The 27,222-nt window shown below is 38.8% G+C and overlaps 2 protein-coding genes across 4 annotated transcripts in view; both read right to left on the bottom strand.

Moving 5' to 3' along the window:
• fam184ab (family with sequence similarity 184 member Ab) overlaps positions 1–5,654 on the bottom strand; it is a 136,139-nt gene extending 130,485 nt beyond the window's left edge. Inside the window, exon 1 of one of the 3 annotated variants that reach the window (XM_044168929.1) lies at positions 4,438–5,654. In XM_044168929.1, coding sequence (XP_044024864.1) covers positions 4,438–4,599 — 162 coding nt within the window. In that variant the 5' untranslated portion in view covers positions 4,600–5,654. The remainder of the gene's footprint in view (positions 1–4,437) is intronic. The other 2 variants (XM_044168930.1, XM_044168931.1) reach the window with 2 other exon arrangements.
• Positions 5,655–19,915: 14,261 nt separating this feature from the next.
• Positions 19,916–27,222, bottom strand: part of man1a1 (mannosidase, alpha, class 1A, member 1) — a 153,411-nt gene continuing 146,104 nt past the window's right edge. Inside the window, exons 12-13 of the mRNA XM_044168927.1 lie at positions 21,201–21,249; positions 19,916–20,215 (exon numbers count right to left, since the gene is read on the bottom strand). Coding sequence (XP_044024862.1) covers positions 20,096–20,215; positions 21,201–21,249 — 169 coding nt within the window. The 3' untranslated portion in view covers positions 19,916–20,095. The remainder of the gene's footprint in view (positions 20,216–21,200; positions 21,250–27,222) is intronic.

Genomic DNA, 27,222 nt, shown 5'->3' with positions numbered 1-27,222 from the left:
CTGTAATTTTCAATAATAAAATAAATAATAATAAAAGCCGATATCTGTGTGGTATCTGTACACCCAAGCTGATTCTGCAGTATCTGCTGCACAATTTCATAAAGAACTGACAGAGCCTAGATTTAGCAAAGCTTCAGAAATGTTGAAGAGCAGGCAGGAGGATATCGGCAGAGTTTTTAATGTCGTGGTTAAAAAGTAGTTTTTCTAATTCTTCAGCATCTGAAACCTACTTTGTTTATGTGCCCGATGATGCTGATAGTGCTGCAGTGCTACAGAATATGACTTGCAAACACTGTACACACACACACACACACACACACACACACACACTACAGTATTTCACTCTCTGTCTCTTTCAATCCCTTTGTCCAGAAATACATGAGGGCTCAGAGGTCTATTTCTGACTCACTTTGACAGTAAAGTCAGTCAGGCATTGCTGATGACACACATGCGCGCGCACACACACACACACACACACACACACACACACACACACACACACACAAGGCTAGGTAATACAAGACAAGTAATACATTTGTTATAAGACATTCTCCGGACGATGCAAAATGACATGCAGCCCTCTCTGTTTCCCAGTGGTCTGACACCAGCCAGAAACTTCAGTCCTGATTTACTGGCTACAAAGTGAGGCTTGTTCATTTAAAAATCCATGGCCCACTTCTTACATGCCACTGCCCTGAATTATAATTTATATAAAACTTGTTGCCATAGCAGCAAAACCCCTACATTGCCTACAGAGGCACTACAATAAAGGCAAAGCCATCAGAGAGTATGACAGCAAAATCCTTGCAGAGCCTGAACTACACAAAGGGCCGGAAAGCAGCTTTGTGGGATTAAAAATTACTGCAAGAAGTCTTAAATAACAGTGGCAGCAAACAAGTCTTGCATTACGAATCATGAAATTCAATGCCGCAGGAGAATAGTGATCAATGACTGATTTACTGACTTTGCATGAAATCCCTGCAAAAGCATATAGAGCCAACGTTTGCGTCACAGCTAGGCACTAGGTGCACTGAACTGACAACATTGCTGCACACTGTACTTTTGTCTGCGCTCCAGTCCCTTTTCCCCTTGGTACTGTACTTTTGTATTGGTGCATTACTAAAGAGCAGATGATCATCGGAACTCAGAATCAAAGAGGAATAGGCCAGTCAAAATGTCCCAAAATATAACAAGGAAAGGAACAAGAAATTCACAATATAAGAGTGTAAAAACTAAAAAAGGAACTAATCTTGATCAATCGCAATATGCAAACAGGCTAGTAAGGACAGGATTCAAGTAGGCCAGTCAAAATATGAGATAAAAAATTCAGATGCCTCAATCACTCTGGAGTCATCCAGCCAGAAAGCCAGAAATCATTCAGCCTGCAGTGTGTCAGAGAGCTGCTCGGAGAGGTTTCAAGGTTGCTATTTATTCCTGAACGCAGCTCTCACTCCACAGAGATCAGCGGTCAGTGTGAGCAGATGGCCTGTTCCCCTGCATTGTTGTGGCCTAATACAACAAGGCACGGGAGACACGAGACTCAGATGTGACGCCCGTGGGAATGTGTGGGAAGCGTGTGACTTGACATATGAAAATACCATTCACTTTTGTTTTAGTTGGTAAACTAGTTGGAAATACTGTTCACCACAGCTTTTACCTGATAATATTCTGATGCCATCATCAAGGAAATAACTGTATGAAATATGAAATGTAACTAGGTTTAATATTGTATTGTTATTTCAAATAAAGCTGATAAAATTTGGACTTTTCATAAGCAATTTTGTGATCACTATGCTTGAAATTCTTATTTTTCCTTCGTGATGGATTATTCAATGATTCATTTGATGAGGGACTAACAAAAATGTCCATAAAAACTAATTGTAAAGGCATTGTGTGAAATTCATCTCTTTATACAGCGTTATAACACTGCATGATGATGCATTCAATGTTAATATTTGAGTTTTAAATTTCACAATGTAATACAAGTAATCCTTGGCAGAGGTTTACAAAAGCATCAGTGTCTTGAAATCTGGACACTGATACTAGCCTATACTGTATGCTCGTCCTGTCCCTCAAAGGAATGAACAGAAATGTTAAAGGTCACATTATTGTTTTGTGCATAATTCTTTCCAGTAAGCATTGTTTTTGGTAATTTTCTGTGCCCTATTTGGTCATTTGGTCAATAAATCTACACGTCTAGGTTAAAACAAAACAATATTTCATCATGGAGGTAAAGTCATTTAAATGCTGTTAAACCAGCGGTGATGTGTGACTTAGTAATCTTCATATTTTTCACTTTTCAACCAAATTTAACCCAGCGTTAACAAACCATTGTTTACTGGGCTTGTACATATTCTGGATTCTGCAAAATAAATCAAATTCAGCCACTGTGACAGAACTATGATTCCTTACGTAAAGTAAAAGAGGTTTTTACTACTATTTCAATTTTGCCAACCTGCCACTCTGAAACGTCTGTAGTTGCAAATAAGAATTTAAAGCATCACAAAATTGCTTGGAAAAAAACGTTAATCGAATTAGCTTTATTTTAAATAACAATACAGTATTAAACTTAGCTATGCTGAATATTTCACACAATTATTTCCTTGAGATTGCATCTGAATAGCACCAATAGTTTAAAGCTTAGATGTTTCTAGATTATCGGCTAAATAATGTGAGTGGCTCAAGGTTTGTTGGTTGAAATCGTTATGTATAGTATGCCTACTGGTAAAATAAAACAAAAAAGTAAGAAGTAAAAAATACTTATACATAAAAAAATAAGAAAATATAATGTGTGTAAACAGTATACCTATTTTATTGTAAAATAGGTATACTGGATCAATATCACATGGAGAATTAGCTAACAAGGTGAAAAAGCCTTTTTTTACCCATTTCAATGTGACTTTAAAGAGCCCATACTGCACTAAGGCTTGGCACGCACCTAGCCCAAGGCTGCTGAATAATGATTTTTTTCAGCCTCCACTTCCTCAGCACAAAGAGAAATACTGAGGGCACAAATCTTATGTTAGTGTTAGGAGTGAATCCATGGAGGATATAACCGACCTGAGGTGTCAGATCCTTCAGTAGCAAAGAGGAGGCATCTCCAAAAAGCCACCTGGAAACATGTGTGAGACACCGGTGGACCTACAGCTTGATTTTAATGACAGACTGGAGCGACACAACAGTGTATGTTGTGGAGAGGTTGCTACCTGTGTTAAAAGCTGGAGCCCTGTCATTTTGGCAAGTGAGAGATGAAAGCACTGCTCCTCAGAGCAAAAAGCATTTGAAATGCCCTTGAAAGCCCACAGGTACAGTCCTGTAGAAATATAACAACCTAGTCAGCTGGGCCAAAGCAAGTAAAATGTTTAACTAATTCCAGTTAATGAGCTCCTAAATCTAATATATACTATAATTAACAGTACACATATTCCCCTGGAACTAAAGATTACATGCTGTATGAATAAATATTAAACTGTAATATACATCAAAAGGCACACAAAAATTGTAATTCAACACACATATGCTCTGGCATAACAACAGGGGACTTGCAAGGCATAGAATAAAATATTATAAAGAAGCAAATAAGGGGGGGTAAAGGGAATTGCAGCCTGCGGCTGTAACAGGATATTCAAATGCCCAGTTATCGGCAAGACTGTCTCATTTTCAAGTCTACTGCTTGTCATCAAGAGGGATCAAAGTTTGGAGGAAGTGCCTTATTTAGCTGCATCATTATTTATAAAAGGTCCCCAGAACTACATTAACATGTGCAAGTAATACAATATGCCAGCACAGTCAGTGTTAATGATTAATGACTGATCTGATTATTGTCGTGGCTAATGACCCGCTATTGATGGATGCAGCGTCCGAACAGAGCGGGTTTGCCTTCAGGCAGCCGAGCTCATATCTCCCGAGCGTGCCGTTGTTTCTAGTAAGAACCGGAATTTTCTCCAAACTCCGTTTAAGGATTTCAGTTTTAGGCTTCTTTGCTGATTGACTTCAAAGCATGCTTTTATCACGTGTCGTAAGATATTTTAAGAAAAAACGGTAGCTGCATTTTAATTCGGTGTACAATTAAAATACCAAGCAGCATGTATTTTCATTAAAATGCTCTGATTCCCAGTTTCCCTCCACCAAAATATGGCTGTGGTGAGCAGTATGAACCAAGTGTAAAAGTTAATTATTTTGATCAGGACAATTACTGCTTTTTGTGTTATATGAACGCCGAAAGTACTAAAAGATTCTTGAAATTCAGGAAGAAATCTAAATGTTGTTATACCTGTTAGGTATGTTTAGCAATAAGAGATGGAGTACTAAATAAGAAAAAATCCTAACGGAGTTTGGTGCCCAGTTCTCACACAAGAACCGGAGGTACAGGGTCTAACCCAAGGATTGATACACTTCGTGGAAACAGTGAATAGGCCTCATACTAACACTCCTTACCTTTGTTAGCTGTGCTATTTTCTTGCTCATCTTCAGGTGCAGGTCTTGGGTATATTCCAGGGCGATGCCGGTCTGAAAGGACATGCTGGATGCCGAGGATGAACTAAATTTCCCCTGACCGGCAGGGCAGTAATACTGCTGCCAACCCGACCCAGTCGCCATCTTCACTATGATGCTTCAGATGTTCAAGAGAGATATGTGCTGTAATAATAAACTGGACGCTGCAATTGAGACTGTTAGAGAGCGGTGGAGAGGACTGGGACAGTATCGGAGTTTTGCCGAGACACAACAAAATATAATCAGAAATATGAAGCCTTTTTAGCCCACAAACTGTTAAAAAATTAGTTTCATTTTGCTCGGCTCCAGATAATAATACACCAAAGGGTGAAATTTGTAAATTTAAGCCTCAGAAACGTTAGTTACTACCATGTTGTCCGTTCAAAAAATGTGTCCGTTTTCAGCAGTCCGAGGTGCGGGTCCTGACTGCTGTCACCTGGCGCTGATGTGGAGCTGTTTTCGGGCAGCTGACTGGCTCCCGGTCGGTCACCTTGATACCGAAATTTCTCAACGGGAGCCGTTAAGAGTGATTCCCCCTCGGTGCATTCCGGCTACATTGACGGAGAGTGTGTAGAGATTAAAGGTATGTGTGTGTGTGTGTGTGTGTGTGAGTGAGTGAGTGTGTAGGACAGGCTCAGCGGTTGGTTGCTGCTCCTCTGTTGCCATGGATCACCTCAACAGTTATGCTGCATTCACGTAAGATGGGAGCAGCGCTGCGTTCAGGTGCTGACGGACAAAATCGAAACAACGAAATGTGAGCGCACATGAAAGATCCGGCAACGCGGGGAAGATGACGGTGAAAGTGAGATGTGACGTTCAAAGCTGTGGGTGTTGTTGTAAATCCCACTTTGCAGAAACTAAAGTCGGAGTTAGTTGTGGACTACCTGACCTCGCGTTTCTTCAAAATAAAAGACGTAAGGTGACTTTGACATGCAAATACACAGTCCTGTTATATAGGCTATAGTAGGTTCAAGTCAATTACCTGAACTCAATTAGCTCAATTAACTGGACTTACACGCCCACACTGAAAATGCTCGATCACGTTTGTTGGCCCTAAATTGTGGAATAGTTTGCCTTCCCCCTCCATTGATACCTTTAAAAACGGTCTAATGACCCATCTCTTTTCTTTAGCCCCTTAATTGTCATCAAGGAGACATGCCTAGCCACACTCTGGTTTTTAATTGTATTTTATTTGTTTTTTGTGCAATGCTGTTTGTGTTATAATCATTTTATCAAGATATTATATGCTTTTGTTAATTTACTCATCCTTATCCTCTTATTTATGCCTGTGTTTTTATTTGATCATTTCTGTGTTTATATTTGATGATTCCTGTGTTTTTGTTTGATTGTAATCATCAGTCGAATGACCCAGTAATTTAATCTGTCTGTAAAGTACTTTGGTCAACTTTTGTTGTTTTTAAAAGTGCTCTATGAATAAATTGACTTGCCTTACACCCAGTTATTGGCATTTATTTAAAAAAAAACTGAACTAAAAAAAGTTATGGTCTCAAATCAAATTTTATAATCAAGACAGAGTTTAAATTATGTATAGACATTGTGGCTCACTTCTCAGAGATACATTTTCTATAATTCCCTCTTTTCTAGGATGTCAGGGTTGAGATGAAGCATTCTCGATGCCGTCATAATGTAGTGTAAAGATGGGGTGGTAAGCTCTTAAAAAATGGGCAGAAGTTACATTTTTATACCTAATAGTGCTGTGATGTTTTCTAATATCACAGGTAAGTATTGACAGTTAAAGCTATTTTCATGTTCAGTAGACTGGCAATCTGTCAGGTGTATATGTATTCCTGTACATCATGATTATATAAATCAATACTGGTTATGGCTGTGACAGTTGTATTTTGTCTATGGATGCTTATAACATTAATGCATTTACTGAAAGTAGTTTTCATTTGTAATGATATTACAGTATAACCTATTAACCTTAGCTTCACAATAAGTACATATAAATCTACTGTATCTAAATCTACTGTATTGTAATTGATTATTACTCTACTAACAACCTGATGTTTCATATTAAATATTATTAATGTTACCAATGCTAATAAAGTCCTAGATGTCCAAATCCATTTTCACAAAACTGAAAATGACAGCTGCACATTTGCATACACCTCAGCTAAAAGCATACGTGTTATGTGTCATATCTGTGCCATATTATTTAGGTAAAATGCATTATGCACCTTTAATACAAAGACAAATACCAAAATATAGCCGCAAGCAGCAATTTGCAGGTTCAAGCCCTTCAAGCCCTTTTTCGCTCATCAGAAGGAAGCAGCTCAATCGGGCAAAACTAAAGGCGAGAGCAGCAGCGAGTGGGTTTCAGGCCGAGCAAAGTCACTTCAGCTACTTTAATTCTGCTTAAAGAAAGAGTGAGACCAATCACACGCCCATTCTTTGCATTTGTAGCGCCCCCTACAGTGGTTGATTTTAATGAAATTTCCAGGGTATGTTTCAGGTAGTTATGTAGACATATCCTGTAAGTTTTGTGATGATTGGCCCAACGGTTGTTGCCTTTGGTCTAGTTATGTGCTGAGCCACGCCCCTTTTAAAGTTCATTGGTCAATATCTTGAAAACTAAATAAGATATCAAGAAGCCTTACGCTACTTTTGATAGGCTTGGTCCAATGATGATCCACCCAAAATTTGGTAGCAATCGGACCTACGGTTTAGGAGGAAAAAATGTGTTTTTCAAAAAATTCAAAATGGCGGAAAATCTAGTTAGGCGGACTTTAGTGGTCCAAGAGGCTTTTTTTGTAGAGCACATTGAACTGGACAAGTGTGACAAATTTCAAGTCATTCAGACCTTTGGTGTGAGCGGCATGGCCTGTTCAAAATTGCATTTTTGGGCCTTAATTACAGCGCCACCATGTGGCCGATGGGGCTCATATTTCTGTGGAAGCACATGCACATCATTTCCAGTTATTGGGCAAAGATTCGTGTTTCTAGCTCATTCCAGCTCACGGCAATTTGAGCCGCGGCATAAGACAAATAACAACAATATTAAACCGACACAAACTTGCGGTTTGAACCCTAATAATGAAACATAATGGACACATAATGCCTGTTAAAGTGCTGTACCGTGGTGCATTTTGTTGTCTGTGCCTTGGCTAGAATCCTGTATCCTGGCTGACCTGAAAATACCATCCATTACCGTCCAACACCATGGTACTATTTTCGTATGAGAGTTTATGAGATAAATGCATCAAACTAGGTATGCGCTCATATTTGAATCTGTGTTTGCAATATAAGTTTTTGGTACATAAACATCTACTGAGCTGTAATCAGCAGTCAGGGTCCTTTCATGTTAAATGGAAAAGAAGATATATGAGCATCCAACCTGATGCTGTTCTCCTCAGCTTGCATTACATGTTTTCATGAAGATTAAAACCTGGCCCACCATCTGGTCTGCAAATGAATGTTAATTCTCACCATGCCACGTCCTTTAGAGATCACAGAGATCATAAAACATGACAACCAAATGTTACACACCTGAAACAAATTTGGTACTCCTCAAAATCTGAAGTGCTTCTTCTAAAAAAACAGTACAGTAACTCCCAGTAGGGAGGTCTTAAGTACACGGTTCTTCCATGGAACATGAATGCACCAAGTTGAATTTTAGTGACGTCACTTCATCTATCAAAGCTTAACTGAAGTGAAATAAAAAATTTAAACTGACTGGAACGGCAGCTGCAGGCAGTACCTCACATAGTCATAATCACAAGGATGACGCAAACAATTTTGTCTTGTGGTTTTTATTTAGGCTTCTTCATGATTTTTGCAACACTGTGGGCGTTCACTGCATGTGTGTCTGTGTATGTATACAGAAATGTGTCATAATTTAACCAATGAAGGTTTCCAAATGTGGAAAATTAATGAATTTGTGAACTGCTACGTTGGAAATCAGGCCTACAAACACACAACCAGTGCAGTATAATTCATTTTTACAATAGTGTCATCATTATCATCACATTGGAAGTGGATTACAATGTTTGTGTGATATGTTTTGTGATTAAAAGGATTATGTTAATTGTCTGATTTTATTTTAGCCTGAAATGTTTTAATCTTGGTTCCACCATGTAAAGCACCTTGTAACTTTGTTTTGAAAAGTGCTGTATAAATAGAGTTTATTATTATACAGAACAGAAAGCTTAACAGATGTAGCAACAGTAACTAAGGGGCTTAGCAAAAGGTCAATTTTGCTTCTTCACTACTACCAATCTGTAGCTTGGTTTCCATCCAAATGTACCACAAATTTTAACTTAATTTAGAAAATTTGCATTTCCACTCAGGTTCTTTTTTGCGCAAATTGAAAATGCGCATAAATATAGGTGGATGGTGATCACAGTATGTGCCAAACATGTATTGTAATTACTTCATATCTCCCAAATCCATAACCTATTTTCAATATTGATTTTGGATCTAACCATAACCCCAACTCACAGTGAGGAAAAAATTCTCACTTTCCTAAAGTTACATCACTTTAAAGGTCCAGTGTGTAGGATTTAGTGGCATCTAGTGGTGAAATTGCAGATTGCAACCATTTGATTACAGCTCGCCTCACCCTCCCCTTCCAAGCGTGTAGCAGAAACTACAGTGGCCGCAAAATTCACAAAAAAACACGAAAGGCCCTGTCCATATGCAGTGTTTGGTTTGTCCGTTCTGGGCTACTGTAGAAACATGGCGGTGCAACATGGCGGCCTCCGTGGAAGGGGACCTGCTCCCTCTGTAGATGCAAACAGCTTATTCTATGGTAATGAAAACACAACGATTGTTATTTTCAGGTGATTATACACTAATGAAAACATACTTATAAATATTATATTCCATTTCTGCCAATAGCTCCTCCTAAATGTTGCACACTGGACCTTTAAAGATTCACAATGTGAAAAGTACAAGCACACACATGCTGTATACACACACACACACTTCATAATCATTCTTGTTCACTGAAGCTTGAAGCCAATATGGGTGCATTAATTTTTGTCTTGTCTTTGTCTTGTTGTGGGTCAATAGCTCTTTAAACCTTTGAGGACAGTTAAAACTTATTGGTGGTGCTACACATAGCCATAAACACAAACGGATGCACAAGTTTGATGTATCTAGTAATTGTAGAAAGCAATGGTAAGTATTCATAGAGTGTATTTATTATCAGGTAAAACAAGAAAGAGTCTCAAGGTCTACCAATAAAGGGATTAAGCCCCCAGGTGCTGAAATTATTCATTACAGCAAGGTTATCACACAGGCTCAGTTATTGCTTTATGTGCAGATAACCACAGCAGGGGCAGGGGGCAACAATAAGCTCTGACAAATCCCCTGCATCTACAATCATTTACCACCAAAACCTACAAAGCCTCAGCTTATAAACAGAATAAAACAGTCAGGGACAAAGTGAAGTATTAGCTGATGACTGACAGGATGTTAAATGGGCCGCATGATATATTGCTGTAAACTATCATCTTAGAGAGAATACTCCTTCTGATGTTCCCTGATGTCTGTTTTTTCAGCAACGTGGCTCTAAGGCATGGCAGTATCAGTTGGTCCAGATCGAATCTTGACTACTGTTGGATGGATTGCGATGAAATTTGTCACAGACATTTATGGTCCCCATTGGAAGAATTGAAATAATTTTGGTGAACCCCTGACTTTTCATCTAGCACCACCAACAAGTCTCTTTCCACGTGTCCAAGATCATTACAGGATACCTCTGATACCTCTACTTATAATCATGATAATGTGCTAACATGTGTAAGGACCATTACTTCCTCATGGGACTGCTAACGCTTTCAGTTTTGGTAAATAAGTAGTCTGACATTTTGAGATATGCACTTATTCACTTCCTTGCCGAGAGTTTGATGAGAAGATCGATACCACTCTAGCATCAGTGTGCAAATCGTAGAAAAGGTTTCAGTCGTAGTCATCTGGACACTGTTTTCAGAATCAAGACGTTTCGGCTCCCATCCGGAAGTCATTCTCAATTGTGAAAAAATGGACCAGGAACTCAGAAATTTAAGCTACTCTGTGTTACATAAGCCCTGCCCTCAGAAAGGAATCTACCTGAGTATCTGTTGATTAGCTAGTTTCACCTGAAACTGACCTAATTGTTTCCATGATGGCCCAGTCGGATGGGAACCGAAACGTCTTGATTCTGAAAACAGTGTCCAGATGACTACGACTGAAACCTTTTCTATGATAGAACACTCCTTGACGAATGAGGGACTACACCGTCTCATCTGTGTGCAAAATGCGGAGCTGCTTAGCTTAGCATAAAGACAGGAAGCAGGGGTTAAGAGCTAGCGTGGCTCTGCCCAAAGTTCCAAAATACATCTACCAACACCACTAAAGCTCACATGCGGTTTCCCCAAAATAAAAAACTATTCCTTTACCAAGACTAGAAGGTTATAACTTTGCTAGGGGTCCCGTGAGGCTGTAATGCTCATTACACACCCATTAGCATGATTACAGTTAGCATGTTAAAGTGCAGAAATGTAAAAACAACTTGTGGATTTACCTGAAGTTACGTGAAGTAACTATTTCTTGTCAACAAGTGAGTGAGAGTGTTGTCCATTTTCTTTGTCTGACACTTGGCAAGAAAGCAAATAAGCATATTTTACCAAAATGCCGCAAAGATACAGCTTCTAAACAGACGAATGGTGATTTTGCTTGATCTTTGCAGAGTCGGGTTGATCACAAAACACTTGGCTTTGTTCTGGCACCAAAGGACCCAATGTGATCCAGGTCTGGCTCATATATGGCTGCCAGATTTGGTTCAATTTTGGAGTACAGATTTTGGGAAAATCAGCTCCAGTTAGCACAACATGTGCCAGCCTTTGGCCAGTGTCAGCCCCTGGGAACAGCCTAGTGTTCTCAGGCCAAATCTGGTGCATCATTAATTGAAAGATGCTGAATTTAAGCCACTGTTGGGCCGAGGTATTTTGACTACCTGGGTAATGATGAAAGATCACATTTGGCCACATAAGCTAAAGTATTAGGAGACAGTATTTCGCACGACACATATTTCAATACCCAAGAGCGCTCATCCCCATGGTGAATGGACTGGGCTATTAAACTCCATGAACTTCTGTTGTTAGTATTTTTCACTACACTGAGGCTATTATAGTGCGAATAACAATTATTTAGTGAGCCCGGACCCTCTGAAGGCCACTGTCATTGAGGTGGAATGCCAGGGGACATTTAGTCCTCTCTCCTCATATCAGTAAATCAATAAAACTAAAATACACTCAGAGGGAGCAGTATCCTTGGCCCTCTTTCTCTGTTTTTCAACAAATTCAGTCATCTCGCAGTGACAGGAACAGAACAACATCAACCTTATGTCCTTTCATTTATTAAATCACGTTTTGGGACACAAAATCATATTACAGTAACTGACCATGTACATCAAGGTGGCAGAGTCCTGGACCATCACCGTACAACCACACACTGTCACCTGCAACATGGTATATTTACAGTTCCTGAGAAATAAATAATGAACAAAAGATGGTTTAATTGCACTTAAAATATACAGTCAAGGTGACTTTGTTGTTTTAAGCACTCTTTAAGATATTCTGCTGTTTGCATGTCCAGTAGTTGATAATAAGGTGTCCTTCATTCAGTGATGAATTTAGTTAAAATATCGTTAAACAAGCAACACTTACTCATTACTGCTTAGTGATGAAAATGCAACATGGAGTCAACATTGACTTTTGTCTTGCTTTTTAAATAAAATGTTCGCATGTTACTGATTTAAAAAAAACAACTCTTTGATCCAACAAAGATCTTTGTCAGGCATTGTCAACTATTTGCATATATACAATTTTTTCTGTGTAGCAGTTTAACTGTTTCCTTCTTGGATGATTTATTTGATTTGTGCATTGTATTCTAACAAATTTTTGTGATTCAGTATGTCCTTACATAATACTTCTTCAATATTGCTTCTATATCTCTTCTATTTTTGTTGTAAGTATTGGCATTCTTCATCACCTTGGGGTGTATCAGACATTGTTACCCAGCACTGCTCTGATTGGTCTGGGAGTAGATGGACTCTTAATCATGCAGATCACAATCACTTGTGATGGGTATGATTATAGATAGATAGATAGATAGATAGATAGATAGATAGATAGATAGATAGATAGATAGATAGATAGATAGATAGATAGATAGATAGATAGATAGATTAGAAATAGGCAAAATTGACATCAATCCTTAATTCAGAAATAGACGATGAATTTGTTGATCAACAGAAGTCAACAGGGACTCAGTAATAATGTTGTGTAATTTAGCATAATATATTTTAATACTTTAATGCCGTGTGTGGACCAAAGAGAGACGGATGTTAATGCCACAGCTTTCCTTTTTCTTTTTGAGTTGGTGTTTATCATCTGAAATAATTCAAATGCAAACACACAAACATGGAGAGTGCTAGTGGTTCCCCTGAGCCACTGGTCTGCAGTCCTGTACCATTAAAGAGGTCATCAACCAAACCCTGCAGCAGCTGTGTTACTCAGTAGCAACAGCTGCTGCAGTGTTTGGTTGTAGTGAAATGGAACAGAAATGGAAGAGGTTTCAGGGAAAGTTAGCAGCAGTATTGTAGTCAGGGAAGAGTGGGCAGATTATCATTAGTATTTTTAATGTTAGAGGATAGATTCTTCTCTTGTGTCACAACAGTAAGGGAGAGGTGATGCAGACAAGCTAATTTCAGCGATTTATTGCAAAAGGCATACAGACAGGCAGGTTCAGGTGACTCAAAAATTAAGATAAAATGCAACTATGACAATCTGACAAGGGAACAGTGGAAGTAGACCGGTATATGTAGTGAGTGACTGATGAGGGAAGGAGATACAGGTGAGAAGGTGGGCGGAGAAGGCCAGGCAACTGCAGAGCAGATGAGGGAAGTGGGAACAGGTGTGAAGGCCAAGGGCAACAGGTGGGAAGGCCAAGGGCATCTGATGGATGGAAAATGGCAATGAAGGGGGCAGAAGGAATTAGGAATGTGACTCAAGAGATGAGAAAGAAGAAACAGTGCGGTGCTGCTTAGCTTAGCATAAAGGCTGGAAGCAGGGGGAAAGAACTAGCCTGGCTCTGCCCAAACTTAAAAAAAATACATCTACCAGCACCACTGGTTAAACTAAACTTGTTGGCACATTTGACATTTTCACCATGATCATCTTCGAGCATTGGAGCTGCATTAGTTAAGGTGTGTGTGACAAATGCAGAGAAGCTAGAGCTGAATTTAAACTTATAGTTGCAGAGAATTAAAATACAGACTCTAATTTTTCGCTCTACCCAGAAGAGTTACATTTGGACACGGTTGTGGATGTTGATGTTCTATTATCTTTGTGTTGACAGGTTGTGGTATGAGAAAGGTGCAGTTATACTCTGAAATGGAGAAGACAACTGACCCACTGATAGCACAGCGACATGTTGGGTTTTTTTCTTCATGGAGAGATTTTTCAGCTAACTCATTTAGCTTGCTAGTTTAACTCAATTTTACTGTTAGTATTAGCTAAAGCTAACAGTAGCCTTTTCACACTAAGATTTTTATGCTGTATAATTTCTTTCAAAGCAGCTGATTTAAAATGTGTAATTTTCACTGCAGCAGTACTTTACAAGTATATAAAATCAATTGATGTTGGAAATTTTGCACACAGGTTTTCAGAACACACATTGCTTCCCAGGTTGCCACCATGTGCTTTGCTAATGTATATGAATGTCACCTGCTTTCTGATTTGACAATGAATTAAGCGACTTTGTATTTTGAATCCCAAAATGAAATCAGATGTTTTTGGGGGGATTTATGGGACTATATCATGATATAGTAAATTCATAGATAAATTAATCAGGTAGGAATGTCTGTTTTTGGCCAATCTAGTGAATTAAAAGGTCCTGCACACCCATGGTAAACGCGCACAGGGCTGTGGGTGTGTATGGACTGTTTTTGACTGACCTCTCCCTAAATCTCTTGTTAGCTTTGCCTCAGTTGTTTGGGCAGAACAAATTGCACCTTTTTGTCATATTTAGTAATACATGGAGGTTTAATCAGACAGAAAAACCCCTGTAAAGGTGTGCAGCTTGTTTACTGTAAATACCTCACAAATCAACATATTTCATCAAAAAAACTGTAAATATTGCAATGAAGCAGTGCTGCGCTGATTTGCAACTTTGCCTGCAATGGCTTTATAATACAAGCAGAGATATTGAAGAAACAACTACCTCAGTATAAACAGTATAAGTAAATAGTAAAATCTCCACATCTACATCATTTTGCCCACCACTACTGAAGACCTTGCACAGGCGAATGGCTTCATATTTTGGTTGTCAATCAGTTTTGAATGTGTGTGTGATGCCTGCGTATATGTTAAGAGTGATCGCTGTTTGTCATGATTTGTAAATAGGGCATATCCTCATTTAACTTGCTCTTAATGAATAATGAAGAGGGACATGCTGGCTCAGCTTTAGCTGACAGAATCTGGGTTCTGGAGATCAGCTTTTTAATCGCAACATGACACAGCAAAGCAAGGCTAATGAAGATATATTATGTGTGCGTACGTGTGTGCATAGTGTATGTGTGTTTGTATTTCATGACACACATTAAGGATGACTATGGCAGAAAAACACAGGAGGTGTGCTGGTATTTTAGAGAAAAAGGAAAATGGGGAGAGCTGTGGGAATATGGATTGCATCTGGTGCAACAAAATGATGGACTGCTCTCTTTTGTTTTCCATTGTGTACTGGGGATTGATTCTGTAACTGCAAACACATGGGCACACACACATGCACTTACACACACTTGTTTGTCATCCATCTGGGTTTCTATTTTTAGATGATATAAAATTGAGGCACACATTCCACTTCACTTCTTCAAGCTTAATAATTAGAATATTTTATAGGTTTGAGCTTCCTCTTGCAGAGGGAATACAGACTGCCACAATCCAATTAGGAGAGCCCGGTGGCTCACCCAAAAAGTAATAAAGTTAGCAACATAATAACCACAACAATCTAATCTCTCTTTGCTCACTGAAATATACAGCGTGCAGCGTTAGCGCTGCAGGGCAAACGATCAAATTGAAACATAATTGCATAACTCTACAGAAGGTTATTGTGTGACCAAGTTTTACAAAGGAAACACAATATTAGATCAATTCAGAGCATATCAGTCAGATCACAACTTGCAGCTCCAGTAAAAACTAATTCATATAGTACCGACACACCTGTGACACAATAGTTTGTGTGTTTGTGTGTAAACAGAGTGGTTACATGCTGATATTGTGCTTTATTGTTAAGAAATCAGATATTGACAGTGTGATCACGTCTTACATGGTGTAGATTTTTCTTATCTAATTAATGTTAATGAGGTGATGATGTTATTGAACCCCTCTAAATCTAGTTTATTAGTCTGGCTTTCAGTAGAGATTTTTAATGTCCTGTGATGGTCTAAAGACTGTTTAAGAAGCGTTTCCACCCAAAGATACCTGTGGTGGAAATACACACACAGGATAGCTGTTGGGCCAATATTTTTTTAAACATTTTGTGTAAAGATTTACTATACACAAAATGTATACTGCTGTCACACAGTTTTGGCAGTTATAATAAGGGCTGAAAGGATACAAACTTGGGTGGTATCAGGAAAAATAAAATTAGTTGTCAGAATGTCCAATTTTCCATCCACTGATACTAATCTACTTTAGTATTGCATTTGCATCAAAAAATGAAATAAACATTGTTGCACTGCATTGTTCAGCCACCTGTGAGGCCATGTGGTTTGTGTTTACAAGCCCTGTAGTCTGTCAAGGAGCAGGATGATGAAGTTAGCCGGATTATTGGGGTATGCAAAACCTGAAACCTGCCCAAATCTGGGACATGGACTGAAGTTAAAGGACAGTTATTTGTAGGTAAGTAGGTGTAGGTGCACAACTCTGCAAAAGGTTACAGTAAATACACTTCCAATAAATGTTGAAGACTGGAGTTGGCCTCAAAGGTCTTAACTGGAAGCAACTGAGACGTTGTGAAAACAGTATTACATAAAACACAAATTGAATTATTGTGATTTCAAATCAGAAGAAGATGAGATACCATAAATAGGCCAAAGGGGTTGTTAAAATGAATTGGTACAGTAACTAGATTCAACTAGATTCACAAAAGTAACGCTATCACCAAACTGTCAAATTAGTAACATTGTCCCTCATACCAGGAAGAAACAAAGTATGACAAGCAAGATCAACATTAGCTCTCCATAGCAAGTACAACAGAATAATACATTTAGTAAACATGCACAGTCCACAGGAGTAAAAAGAAAATGAGGCTGGTCCGAAATATAGTGCACTACATTTACCGGCCGCCATTTTATTTGAGTGTCCGAATGGGTGTGTAAATGTATCCACTATGTAGTTCGCTCAGAAATTCAACAATGGAACAGAAAAAGTAGTGTACATGCCATGGACACTACTTTCTGCTAACTATCGCACAATGCAGTGCACCACATTTTATAGATGCAGAAGATTACAGTTGCGTGATTCAGCAGCTGTTAGTGATGACACAAAATGATAATGATAAGTGAGTGTCCGAAATCTCCATTTATTGCTCACCAGTGTCCATTATATTGGGAGTAGTGAATGAGTGAACAAGGGAGTGACGTAAAATACATAACATGTAGCCCAACAGTAAATTAACAGTTCCTTTGAATGTTGTTATCAACACATTAGCCTCAGACAGCTAGTATTATGGCTAGCTCGGTTAGCAATAGACTAATTGAAGGAAACCTAAATCAACAAATCAAAAGCTATAGTAAAAATAATACAAGTAATTCTCCAACACGGACATTTTGGGGGTAGATAAAAGATGCCCGCTGACATCTACTGAGTCACGGATCTGACAAAATGGCGGACAAAAAACTGTAACTGCACTGGAGCTCTGCCAGTCGCTGTTGCTGCTAGCAACAGACTGTTCAGCTGAAACCGATAGTTATCTAACAAACAAAGTAACTACCAAACTTCATGAGACGTGTGAACATAAGCAAACCTAAAAACTTGGACACTTTGTTGCATTTTTGGTATTTCTTTAAGTTCATAATATTAGAATAAGAATTAAAACATTTACTTGCCCAATTCTATCCCCAAAGGTCAGCTTTAAATATGCTGAATGATGTGTCAAAAATGATAAATAATTGATGAATAAAAAAAACTATTTTCACTAATAGGAGAAGAAAAGTGGGACCTTTGTTTCCTACCTTTTTGCGCTTTCTCTCTTCTGTGGCGTCCCAGGAGGAACTGCACCGACAGTTCCCTCGATAACAGAGAATGCCAAACAAGCATGCATATGTATGTATGGCCTGTTCAGGGATTCAGCAGGTATGTGCTTGTGTCTGTGCATGTGTATGTATGGAAATGTATTCAAAGGCACTGTGTCACTGCTGTCATCCTCCTCTGCTCCCCTGCCAGCTTATCGAGACTGCCGTAGAGTAAATCCACATCTAGTTTCTCTCTTTCTCTGCATCCCCACTGTTAGCAAAGTGCAGAAGACTGTAGCAATCATCCATTATTCACAGCTTAGAAGTGTCGCCTGTAGTGATTTAACATGCAACTAAAGAGCAGCAAACCTCAAGTTATTTAAAAGTTGTTTTTTTTTTATGGAAAACTTGCAGGTTCCATGTTACTACAGTATATTTTTATGTGGTGTTTTTAAACTAATTTTCCCTCCCATGATTTACAATGAAAGGCCCTGCACACCTACACAGGTGTTTACAGTTAGTTTACACTGTTTAGGTATTTATTTAGGGAGAAAAACAGTCTAGCAAGCAGCAGCAACCAGTAGAGTACAACTTTCTACTACTTAAATTTTCATTTCTGTTGTCCTAAACCAATCCGATTTTTTTGTTTAAATGAAGTTGTTGGTTGTTATTTATGGTTATGACAGATGGAGAGCAGATGCATATTAGGCTTATTTAATACAGAGTAAAGTATTTCTCGTGTTTGTTACAGCCAAATGGAACATATTTTTATAGCTGTCATATTGTGTGTTGGTTTGTGCCCATATGGATGGTGGGAGATGACTTTGTAGGGCTGCTGACAAAAACAAAAAGCAGGAAAGGAAATGGAAGTAAAATATACTGCCACACCACCAAATATCCTCCAAATCTTGGAAGAAGAAATGTTTTAAGTTGAGCCAAGACTGTGAAACAAGCTAGCCACTGAGGAAGAATAATTTAACACTTCTGTTAGCTGGAACAGTCTAACTCTGTGAACCTCATCAAACAGACAATGGCTTGACTTAACTGGGACAAGAGACCATAAAGATGACTGACAATATCTGATTGAGACTACTAAAAGCCAGGTTACACTAACTTTCAATGAAGGCTTTCTATTCTTGAGGAACCTGCATCAAGTGATTTAAGTTATACTGACATATGCATGGAGTTTTCGGCTATCCTGACAGTAGGAAATGGGTGGGATCTGGGTTTCCATACAGTATTAGGGCACTACTGACGTGGTTGACGAAATTGAGGATCAGTCCACGACACAAGTCTTGAGTTGGGGTCCAATTCTGAATGTTTGAGGTGGTGAATTCTACCTAATCCTAGACCTGATTAAAATGAAGGATCTTTTTGTCAGAAAAACTGCAGTGTGGAAAAATAATAATTCCATAATTGTAGAGTCTTTATTGTTTTTAAGTCTTTAACGTCTTTTTTTTCCACATGGCTAACCTGTCACTTCCACTTTGTGACTGAAAAAGCTGAAGTAGTTGTAAGTTTTGGTAAAGTGTGTTGGAGAAAGCTCTCCTGGGAGTGTGGCGATCTGGACCACTGTGGATGTCTGTGGATAACTTGTTGGAAATGTAAAGATGTGAAAGCTTAAATCTCAAAAACTAAAGAATCTGCTCAGTGAATACATTCTCTGTCCAAAACAGCTGCAAGAAAGCTGCTCGGCAAGCAAACAATCTGCTGTTCCTTCTTGATGAAAGGCAGCTGCACTTGGTAGAAAACTTGTTATTCACCTTTGAATATATCCTGGGACACTGTGCTGCACAGATTCAAGCTGAGCAGCAGTGTCCTCTGCCTAACAGACGTAGTCCTGAAGACTGTTGTTTTGCACCTACTGGAGCTGCTGCAGTCCTAATATGAAGTCACTGCTAAAGCGATTTTTTGGGGTTTGAGGTGTGAGAGCAGGCTGGAGCGGAGGTGACTCAGACCCAACAGCAGTGGGTGAGGAAGAGAAAAAAACCCCAAAAATTAGTCCTCAGACAATGATGCTTTCTGGGACTCAGAAATTCAAATTCAAGATCCACAATGAGATTGTTGTTTTCAGGCCGCAGCGGATGAGTCCCGCAAATCTGTTGCAAGTACAGTAGCTCCGAGGAGTGAAGGCGATATTTCCCTTGATGTTTGTGGCTTCAGAGTTGTTTCTTAACATTTTTTCTTTCAAAACATGAGAAATGACATTCTGTCAAAGGCAACAAAAAATGAACAACTGACCTTGCATCAGTAAAAAAAACTTCTCTGTGCTTTGGTGTGTTATATTGAATTTAAAGATCAAATGCTGCCTTGGTGTAATTCCCGGGCGTTATAAAACATTGCCGTGCTGTATGATTGTTAGATAAGTTTGGAAGTTACTTTATGGTTTATAGCACAGAGAGAGATGGCTGCTTTGTCTGAGTCACCAGAAGGAATTGTTGGTTTTATGACAAAGGCCTGTCTTCCTGGACTGTCGTGCTATTGAACAGGAGAAACAACAGAGAAGTACATGATTTGACAAAGATAGCTGATATGTTTTGTTGATTGAATTTATTATGTCTGTAAATGAATGTAGTCCAACATTTTGTGAAATACTCTTATTCACTTTATTGCTGAGAGTTAGATGAGAAGATTGTTATCACTCTCATGTCTGTGTGCTGAATTTGTAGCTATAGGCCAGCAGCTGTTTAGCTTAGCTTAGCATAAAGGCTAGAAATGGGGGGAAACGGCTAGCCTGACTCTGTCTAAAGGAAACAAGATCCACCTACCTGCACCTCTAAAGCTCAATATTTACAGTTATGTGTTGGACTATTTTTTGGCCAAGCACAGTAACTTCCTGGAAACACCTTGTTGTTTATGCACTTTGGTTTTTGTACGAATTAAGCAAACGAGATATAACGCTCGTGAGTTAGTTAATTAATTAATCAGAGGTGCTGGTAGCTGGATTTTGTTACCTTCATGCACAACCAGGCTAGCTGTTTTTCTAGTCTTCATGCTAAGCTAAGCTAACTGTCTCTTGGTGGTAGCTTCAAATTTAGCGTATTGAACTAATCTTCTCATCTAATTGTGCGTTCCAGACAACTCAGACCTCCTACTAGAAGAAGTAGGATAATACATACTATCACATAGTAAAACCTGTTCTGCACGTAAATTAATGTCAAAATATGAGAGTTAACGAGTAACATAGTCACTCGTTTTCATTAAAACGGCTATCTTTTCAATTAACACCAAGGACACTGCTGAGAGTTCAATTGTGTGAACACTTGCCAAAGAAACATCAGTTTGTCACAGTCAGCCATGTTTTTTGTTTACGTTTGGCGTCGTGCAACGGTAAATGTTGGAGGTCAGAAGTTGGAAATTTCCACTTGGAAATTCTGACCTCCGACTTTGGAACGCAGCATAACTCTCTGCAAGAAAGCGAATAAGCATACTTCCCAAAATGTCAAACTATTTTTTAACCAACCTTTGAAGACAGCTTGGCTCTTCTGCTGCAACACCCTGTGTACTTAAGACTGAGAAATGAAATAATAAGAACAAACAGAGCCATTAGCAGAATAGATTAAAAGACAGTAAAAAGGACACAGGCTCCATTAAAGCTTTAAATAGTAGGAAATATCACAAAGGTTATGTGCAGTTTAATACATTTTCTTTTCATTATCTACACAACATAATTTGGTTTTAAGAAACTTTTAATATATTAACAATGTATGTTTACATACAGAGTGGCTTAATGGGGAATCATCACGTCATAGGGGGTCGGCTGACATTATGTGTATTAGATATGTGTTTTAACACAATAATTACAACTCAAGGTTCAATTACTAGCTGTTCTTCTGGAGCTTTAAACCATATCTCATTGCCTTCATCAGGTTGTGCAGCGAACTCCATTAGAAGTTTTCTAACAGGAGGAAAAGCTGACAGTGAGTTAAAATGATTTTGTCAAACTAACGTTGCAGAGGTCAAGAATAAACTTTCATGCTGTTGTTTATGGGATGTGTTGCTGTGCGCTGTTTGTGTGTTTCAGTATGAGTGAAATGGGAGGACAGCTACTCGTGAAGGTTTCTAGACAATTTTCTCTACAAAAGCTAAAAACTGTTCATCTGTATCTTTCTTTCGTCCTTTCTGTGTCTGTAGTGTTTCTCTGTCTTTGGCAGATGGATTTTCATTCATTAGCACTATTATCAAGTGACTGTGTGGACGTGGGCTGGTGATGTAAGTGGTGTGCTATTATTGTCTATGACATGCCAGCTCGACTGGGCACTCAGAGTGTGTGTGTGTGTGTGTGTGTGTGTGTGTGTGTGTGTGTGTGTGTGTGTGCGCATCATTCCCTTTGTGCTGGATCACATCATCCGGAGAGACACATTACTACATCAAAGGAAGGTAATCTGAATATTCATCACATTATTAGCTCTGAAAATTATTATGCTAGTTGTTTGTTACATTAATGAAAAACCCTTTTAATTCACACCCATGACTGTCACAGTTGTTTTAATCTCTACATTCAGGTTTCATTAGTATTTAAACTGCTGTTTATTATTGATGCACACAAGGCAATAAAACACAGTAACAGCGATTGTATTGCTTGTCGTCAATATATATAAATATAACTGTAGATAGTGAATTTTTTAAATGTTCGACTCTCATATGCTAGTAGTGTTGTTAAGGTACTCAGCTGCTATATAAGTACATGCATTTTGATTTACTAACGCACTTATACTTAAATGCATATATACTGTACATAATCATCATCATCATCAGGCTTTATAATCTCTGTGTTTCGCTGAGAGTGCGACAGTATACCAGAGACAATAATAACAGTATGTAATGAATAATCTCTGAAATGGATCATAATCTGGAAACACCACAGAGACCCATGCCCAATGCACACACTATAGTTTGACTGGTGTGGGATTTAAAAGCCAAGACAACTATGGATTATTATAAGGCTGTGATATTTTATGCCAATATTCATAACAAAGAATCTAAAACCACTTAACTGCAAATATGGAGATGTTTTAAAATATGCACAAGCACTTTTCAAAGCAAAGTTAGAAAGTGCGTCACAATGAAAAGAACATACAAGACTGAACACTGCCAGGCTGATGTCGTGTTTGTGGTTACAGGTGTGTAAAAGCATGATTATGGTGTGATGTGTGGCCAAGAGGTGAACAAGAAAAATGGCAACGTAAAATCCCATATTTCCCCCAGATATAAATACCGTCTACAGCCTATGGGTCCAGTGTATCAGTGGCCATTACATTTTTCAACTTACACATTCAATTCTCACTCCCTTGGTGCTGCGTTTGGCTGCTGAACAGTGAATTCACTGTTTCCTTCTCTGCACTCATGCATCTTTAATGTCGATGTTCAGAGATCAAACTGATGTTTTTGGATGGTTTATCCCTTTTTCTAAAATTAGTCTGACACGTCGGCTGTCAGCTTGAACTGGAGTTTGTCGTCGTATTGCTGTTTGCTTTGGGAAACTTTGACAGGTTGTTTTCTTGTTAACATCTTAACCACTTTAACTGATCTTTGCTTAACCAAATAAAATAACATGTTTAGCATAAAGATGCATTCTTTCTTTCTTTGTTTTTAATTTCTTTGTCTTTCTTTCTACTTTTTTCTGTCTTTCATTCTCTGTCTTTCTTTTTTCTGTCTTTTGTTCTCTCGTTCTTTTTTCTTTCTCCTCCAATATGCTGCAAAAGATATGCTGCAAAAGATGGTTTGCATATGATAAACTCAAACGTCAGAACCCAGGGTTGGATTCATCAGAGTAATAAGGCTGTGGCGGGAGAACAGTACTACAAACAATAGCATTTTTTATGATAATATATCATAGGGAATGCAATCATGGTACAATACTTCATCCATTTTATGTCTGTGAAAGGATTAAATTCAAACACAATTGCAGCATGCATATTGTCCATATACTGCACAATAATATACTGTACACTGAAACATCCATCAAATTGTTTACAAGAAAGTCTATGAACTTTTTCAATAAGAGTATTAAATCGAGGAAGTAAAAAGCCTAAATTCGAGAAAAACCCTGAAGTCTATCTTGTCTCCGTTGTTCAATAAAAGATGAGCTCAAGAGAGAAAAACAGTTCCTCCTTCAGGGTTATTGTGGCTCAGCAGATTTACTCTCAGTCCCTCTCTTTCCACACACACACACACACACACACACACACACTTGAATCAGGGAATTTTCAGGAACGCAGATGCAGAGGTTGCGTCCTCTCCTGTTCTGTAATCTGCTGCTGCTGAATGAAAGTTGTTTACTATTTAAAGCTCCACTCTATTCTTCTTGTTTAAACAGATTATAATCTGAGTCCTCTGTTGTTCTGCAGGTAGACGAAAGGATGGGAGAGAGAGAACGTAAAACAGGGAGGAGGGAGGAAGAGGAGGGAGGAGAGTGAAAGGACAGGGAAAGGATGGAAGAAGAGGGAGTAATTAGAAATAAGTATGGAGGAGATGTTAGTAGGATATTAAAGGAATACTTCGACATTCAACAGAGAGTATCCCGTTTGTTTAATCTCGACTGTATCTGTAATTTCTTGGCCGGGCGCAGTTACTTCCTGGAGTTTTGTTGCCAGGCAGCCGGCAGAGTTACTGCATTACTTTGCTTTCTTTCTAATAGTGAGAGGAGAAAACAAATAGGCCTGCCATTCTCATGTCTGTGCATTAAATATGTAGCTAGAGCCAAAAGCCAGTTAGTCTAGCATAGCATAAAGACTGGAAGCAGGGAGAAAAAGCTAAACTGAATGTATCTAATGTGAAAATATATGCCCACTAGCACCTCTAAAGCTCTCTAAATAACACGTTGTATCCTGTTTGTTTAATTTGTGCACAAACAGAAATGTAAAAATGACAATTAGTGGTTTTAGAGGGAGTTTACTACTGTAAGTATTTCTTGGTGAACAAAATCCAGGCTAGCTGTTTCGCCCTGCTTCCAGTCTTTATGCTGAGTTAAACTCCAGCTACGTACTTAACACACAGACATGAGATTGATATTGGTCTTTTGATCTAACTCCTAGAAAAAAGCAAAAGAGCTCTCCCTAAATAACAATTTCCTTTTAAAGGCAACAGCAGTGATTTTTCTGTAGTAGTAGTATTTATTCATCTGTTTTAATGGAGTAGCCAGAATAATCAGAAAAAACAAAAAAAAACTGGATGTGGGTTCAAGGTGAACCAAAATGAAATTAGAGTTTATAGTTTATTGTAGACCAAAATAAAGATAGTTTAACTGCAAATACATGGAAATGCTATTAAGGAGCAAAGACAGCTACACAGTTACGGTGGAGTTTTGTCCCAGTACCAAAAACAATTACTGTATTGTGTAATGTTTGCGAGAGTGTTAGCTTACATGATCGCAAATACAGATTAAATATAAATAATGGCAACATTAAAGTAGATTTGAGGCTTGTGGTTTATTAAAAGTGTGAATTTTTTTTAAAGCTATGAAGCTGTAGATCTGTAGATCGTCTTTACTCAGAAAACAAGCAGAAGTCAGGAAAGCAGACAGGCAAACAGAGAAAAGCAGGTAACAGCTGGAACGCTTTCTGAGGACCACATAAGATGATCTGACAGGGAACAAGTGGCAATGAGCCGGTATACGTATCCGTGAGAACAGGTGAGCAGGTGGGTGGGGCAGCCAGGTGATGGGGAGGGAGTGGCAGGGTCTGAAATGACAGGAGAAACGAGCAGACTGGGAGAAAATAATGACATGAATAAAGCTGGTGTTGTGACGCGCAGCCTCAGTTTCCTGTTCTTAGCTGAGTGGCACCCGGTGGGGTGTTCTGCTGCTGAAGCACATCCACTTCAAAGTTCGACGTGTTGTGAGTTCAGAGATGCTTTTCTGCATGGCACTGTTGTAACGCCTGCTTTTTTTTGAGTTACTGTCAGCTTGAACCAGTCTGGTTCTCATTAACGAGGCGTTTTCACCCACAGAACCGCAGCTCACTGGACGTTTTCGGTTTTTCCGCACCATTCCTGTAAACTCTGGAGACCGTTGTGCATAAAAATCCCAGGACATCAGCAGTTTCTGAGATACGCACCCCCCCCGGCTCATTTCTTCCCCATTCTGATGTTTGATCTGAACTGCTTGACCATGTCTGCATGCTGTGTGCATTGAGCTGCTGACAACATGACTGGCTGATGAGATATTTGCATTAACGAGCAGGTGCACAGGTGTACCAAATAAAGTGGCCACTGAGTGTGTGCCTCCCGCTGAATCATGCTCGGTTTCAGATCGACACTGCTTTGTTTATGCATATATAAACACCACTGTGTGTCACCTGGCAGGCTCCACAGCTGACGGATCGTACATCATCTCTTTGGATCATTAGATGAAAAAAATAAGACAGCGAGCGAGTCCCCCAAGGCTACTCTGCTGTTGAGCTGACTCATAACTTTGTCATATAAACAGCTATTGACACTGATGTGTGGATTAACGACATGTTTCCCCCAAACATTGTGCCATCAATTAAACAAATATGAGACACTGAATCAACTTGTCAGTTTGAGACAAGGGAGCAAACGAGATTATTCAACAGACATCAGTTACATACTGCTAAGACTGGGAGCAAACAAGGAACAGGCCCAGACTGCTATTTATTTTCTTTTTGTTTTATTTAGCAACAGTTGGTACCAAATTTTGTCAAAACAACAGGCTTTTTTAAATATACAGTACTTAAGTAATTACATGATCAATTTATTGTAAGGGTGATTAATAATTCCGCACTGGTTGTCCATGCAAATACCTCAATGAGAAGTAATTCATATGATGCATGTTTGATTTAAAAAATGTTAGTTAATGTGCATGCTGTGGCAGGAAAAGGTTATTTTTCTATTCTGCTCAGAAAAGAGCACTTGACAGTTGTGAGGAGCCTCAGTTGAGGGTTTATTAAGAGAATGAAATTAGCACTGTAGCTACTGTTCAGACCTGCTCAGAAAAACTCTTAGTGAGATTGACGACAGGGTCAAGATATTTGTTTTTGTTGTATCCATGACAACAAGTGAGGTCATGCAGACACGTCACAGTAACTGAGGTCCAAAATGGCCCAGTCCGACTTGTATTTGGAAAGTGTCTCTTTGTGTCTGAAACATTCAAACTGCTTCTCACACACCAACACACACTCTCTCTTTGAATCTCCCACAGGGTCAGAGGGTGTCACAGTATATGTCATTTTATATCATTATATCAATATCTATGTCTATATCTATATCTCTTTCTATATATTGATATCTATATATGTATATATATGTTGTGATGTACAGTAGTAAACTTTCTGTAAAATCTACTGAGAAACTCTGTGTAGATAAAGTAACCAAACAGGAACGTCTGTTTTTTGGTTAATCAGATGTCAGCACATGATCACAAAAATCATTACAAAATACAATATTGTCATAAACCAGTCCTGCAACATTGCCAACAATGGACTAATATACTGTGATGTGAGATATTAAAGGCATTAATAGATATT

This window comes from Siniperca chuatsi, linkage group LG16, assembly GCF_020085105.1.
Source record: "Siniperca chuatsi isolate FFG_IHB_CAS linkage group LG16, ASM2008510v1, whole genome shotgun sequence".
Taxonomy (NCBI): Eukaryota; Metazoa; Chordata; class Actinopteri; order Centrarchiformes; family Sinipercidae; genus Siniperca; species Siniperca chuatsi.
This window is presented reverse-complemented; position numbering and strand designations above follow the sequence as displayed.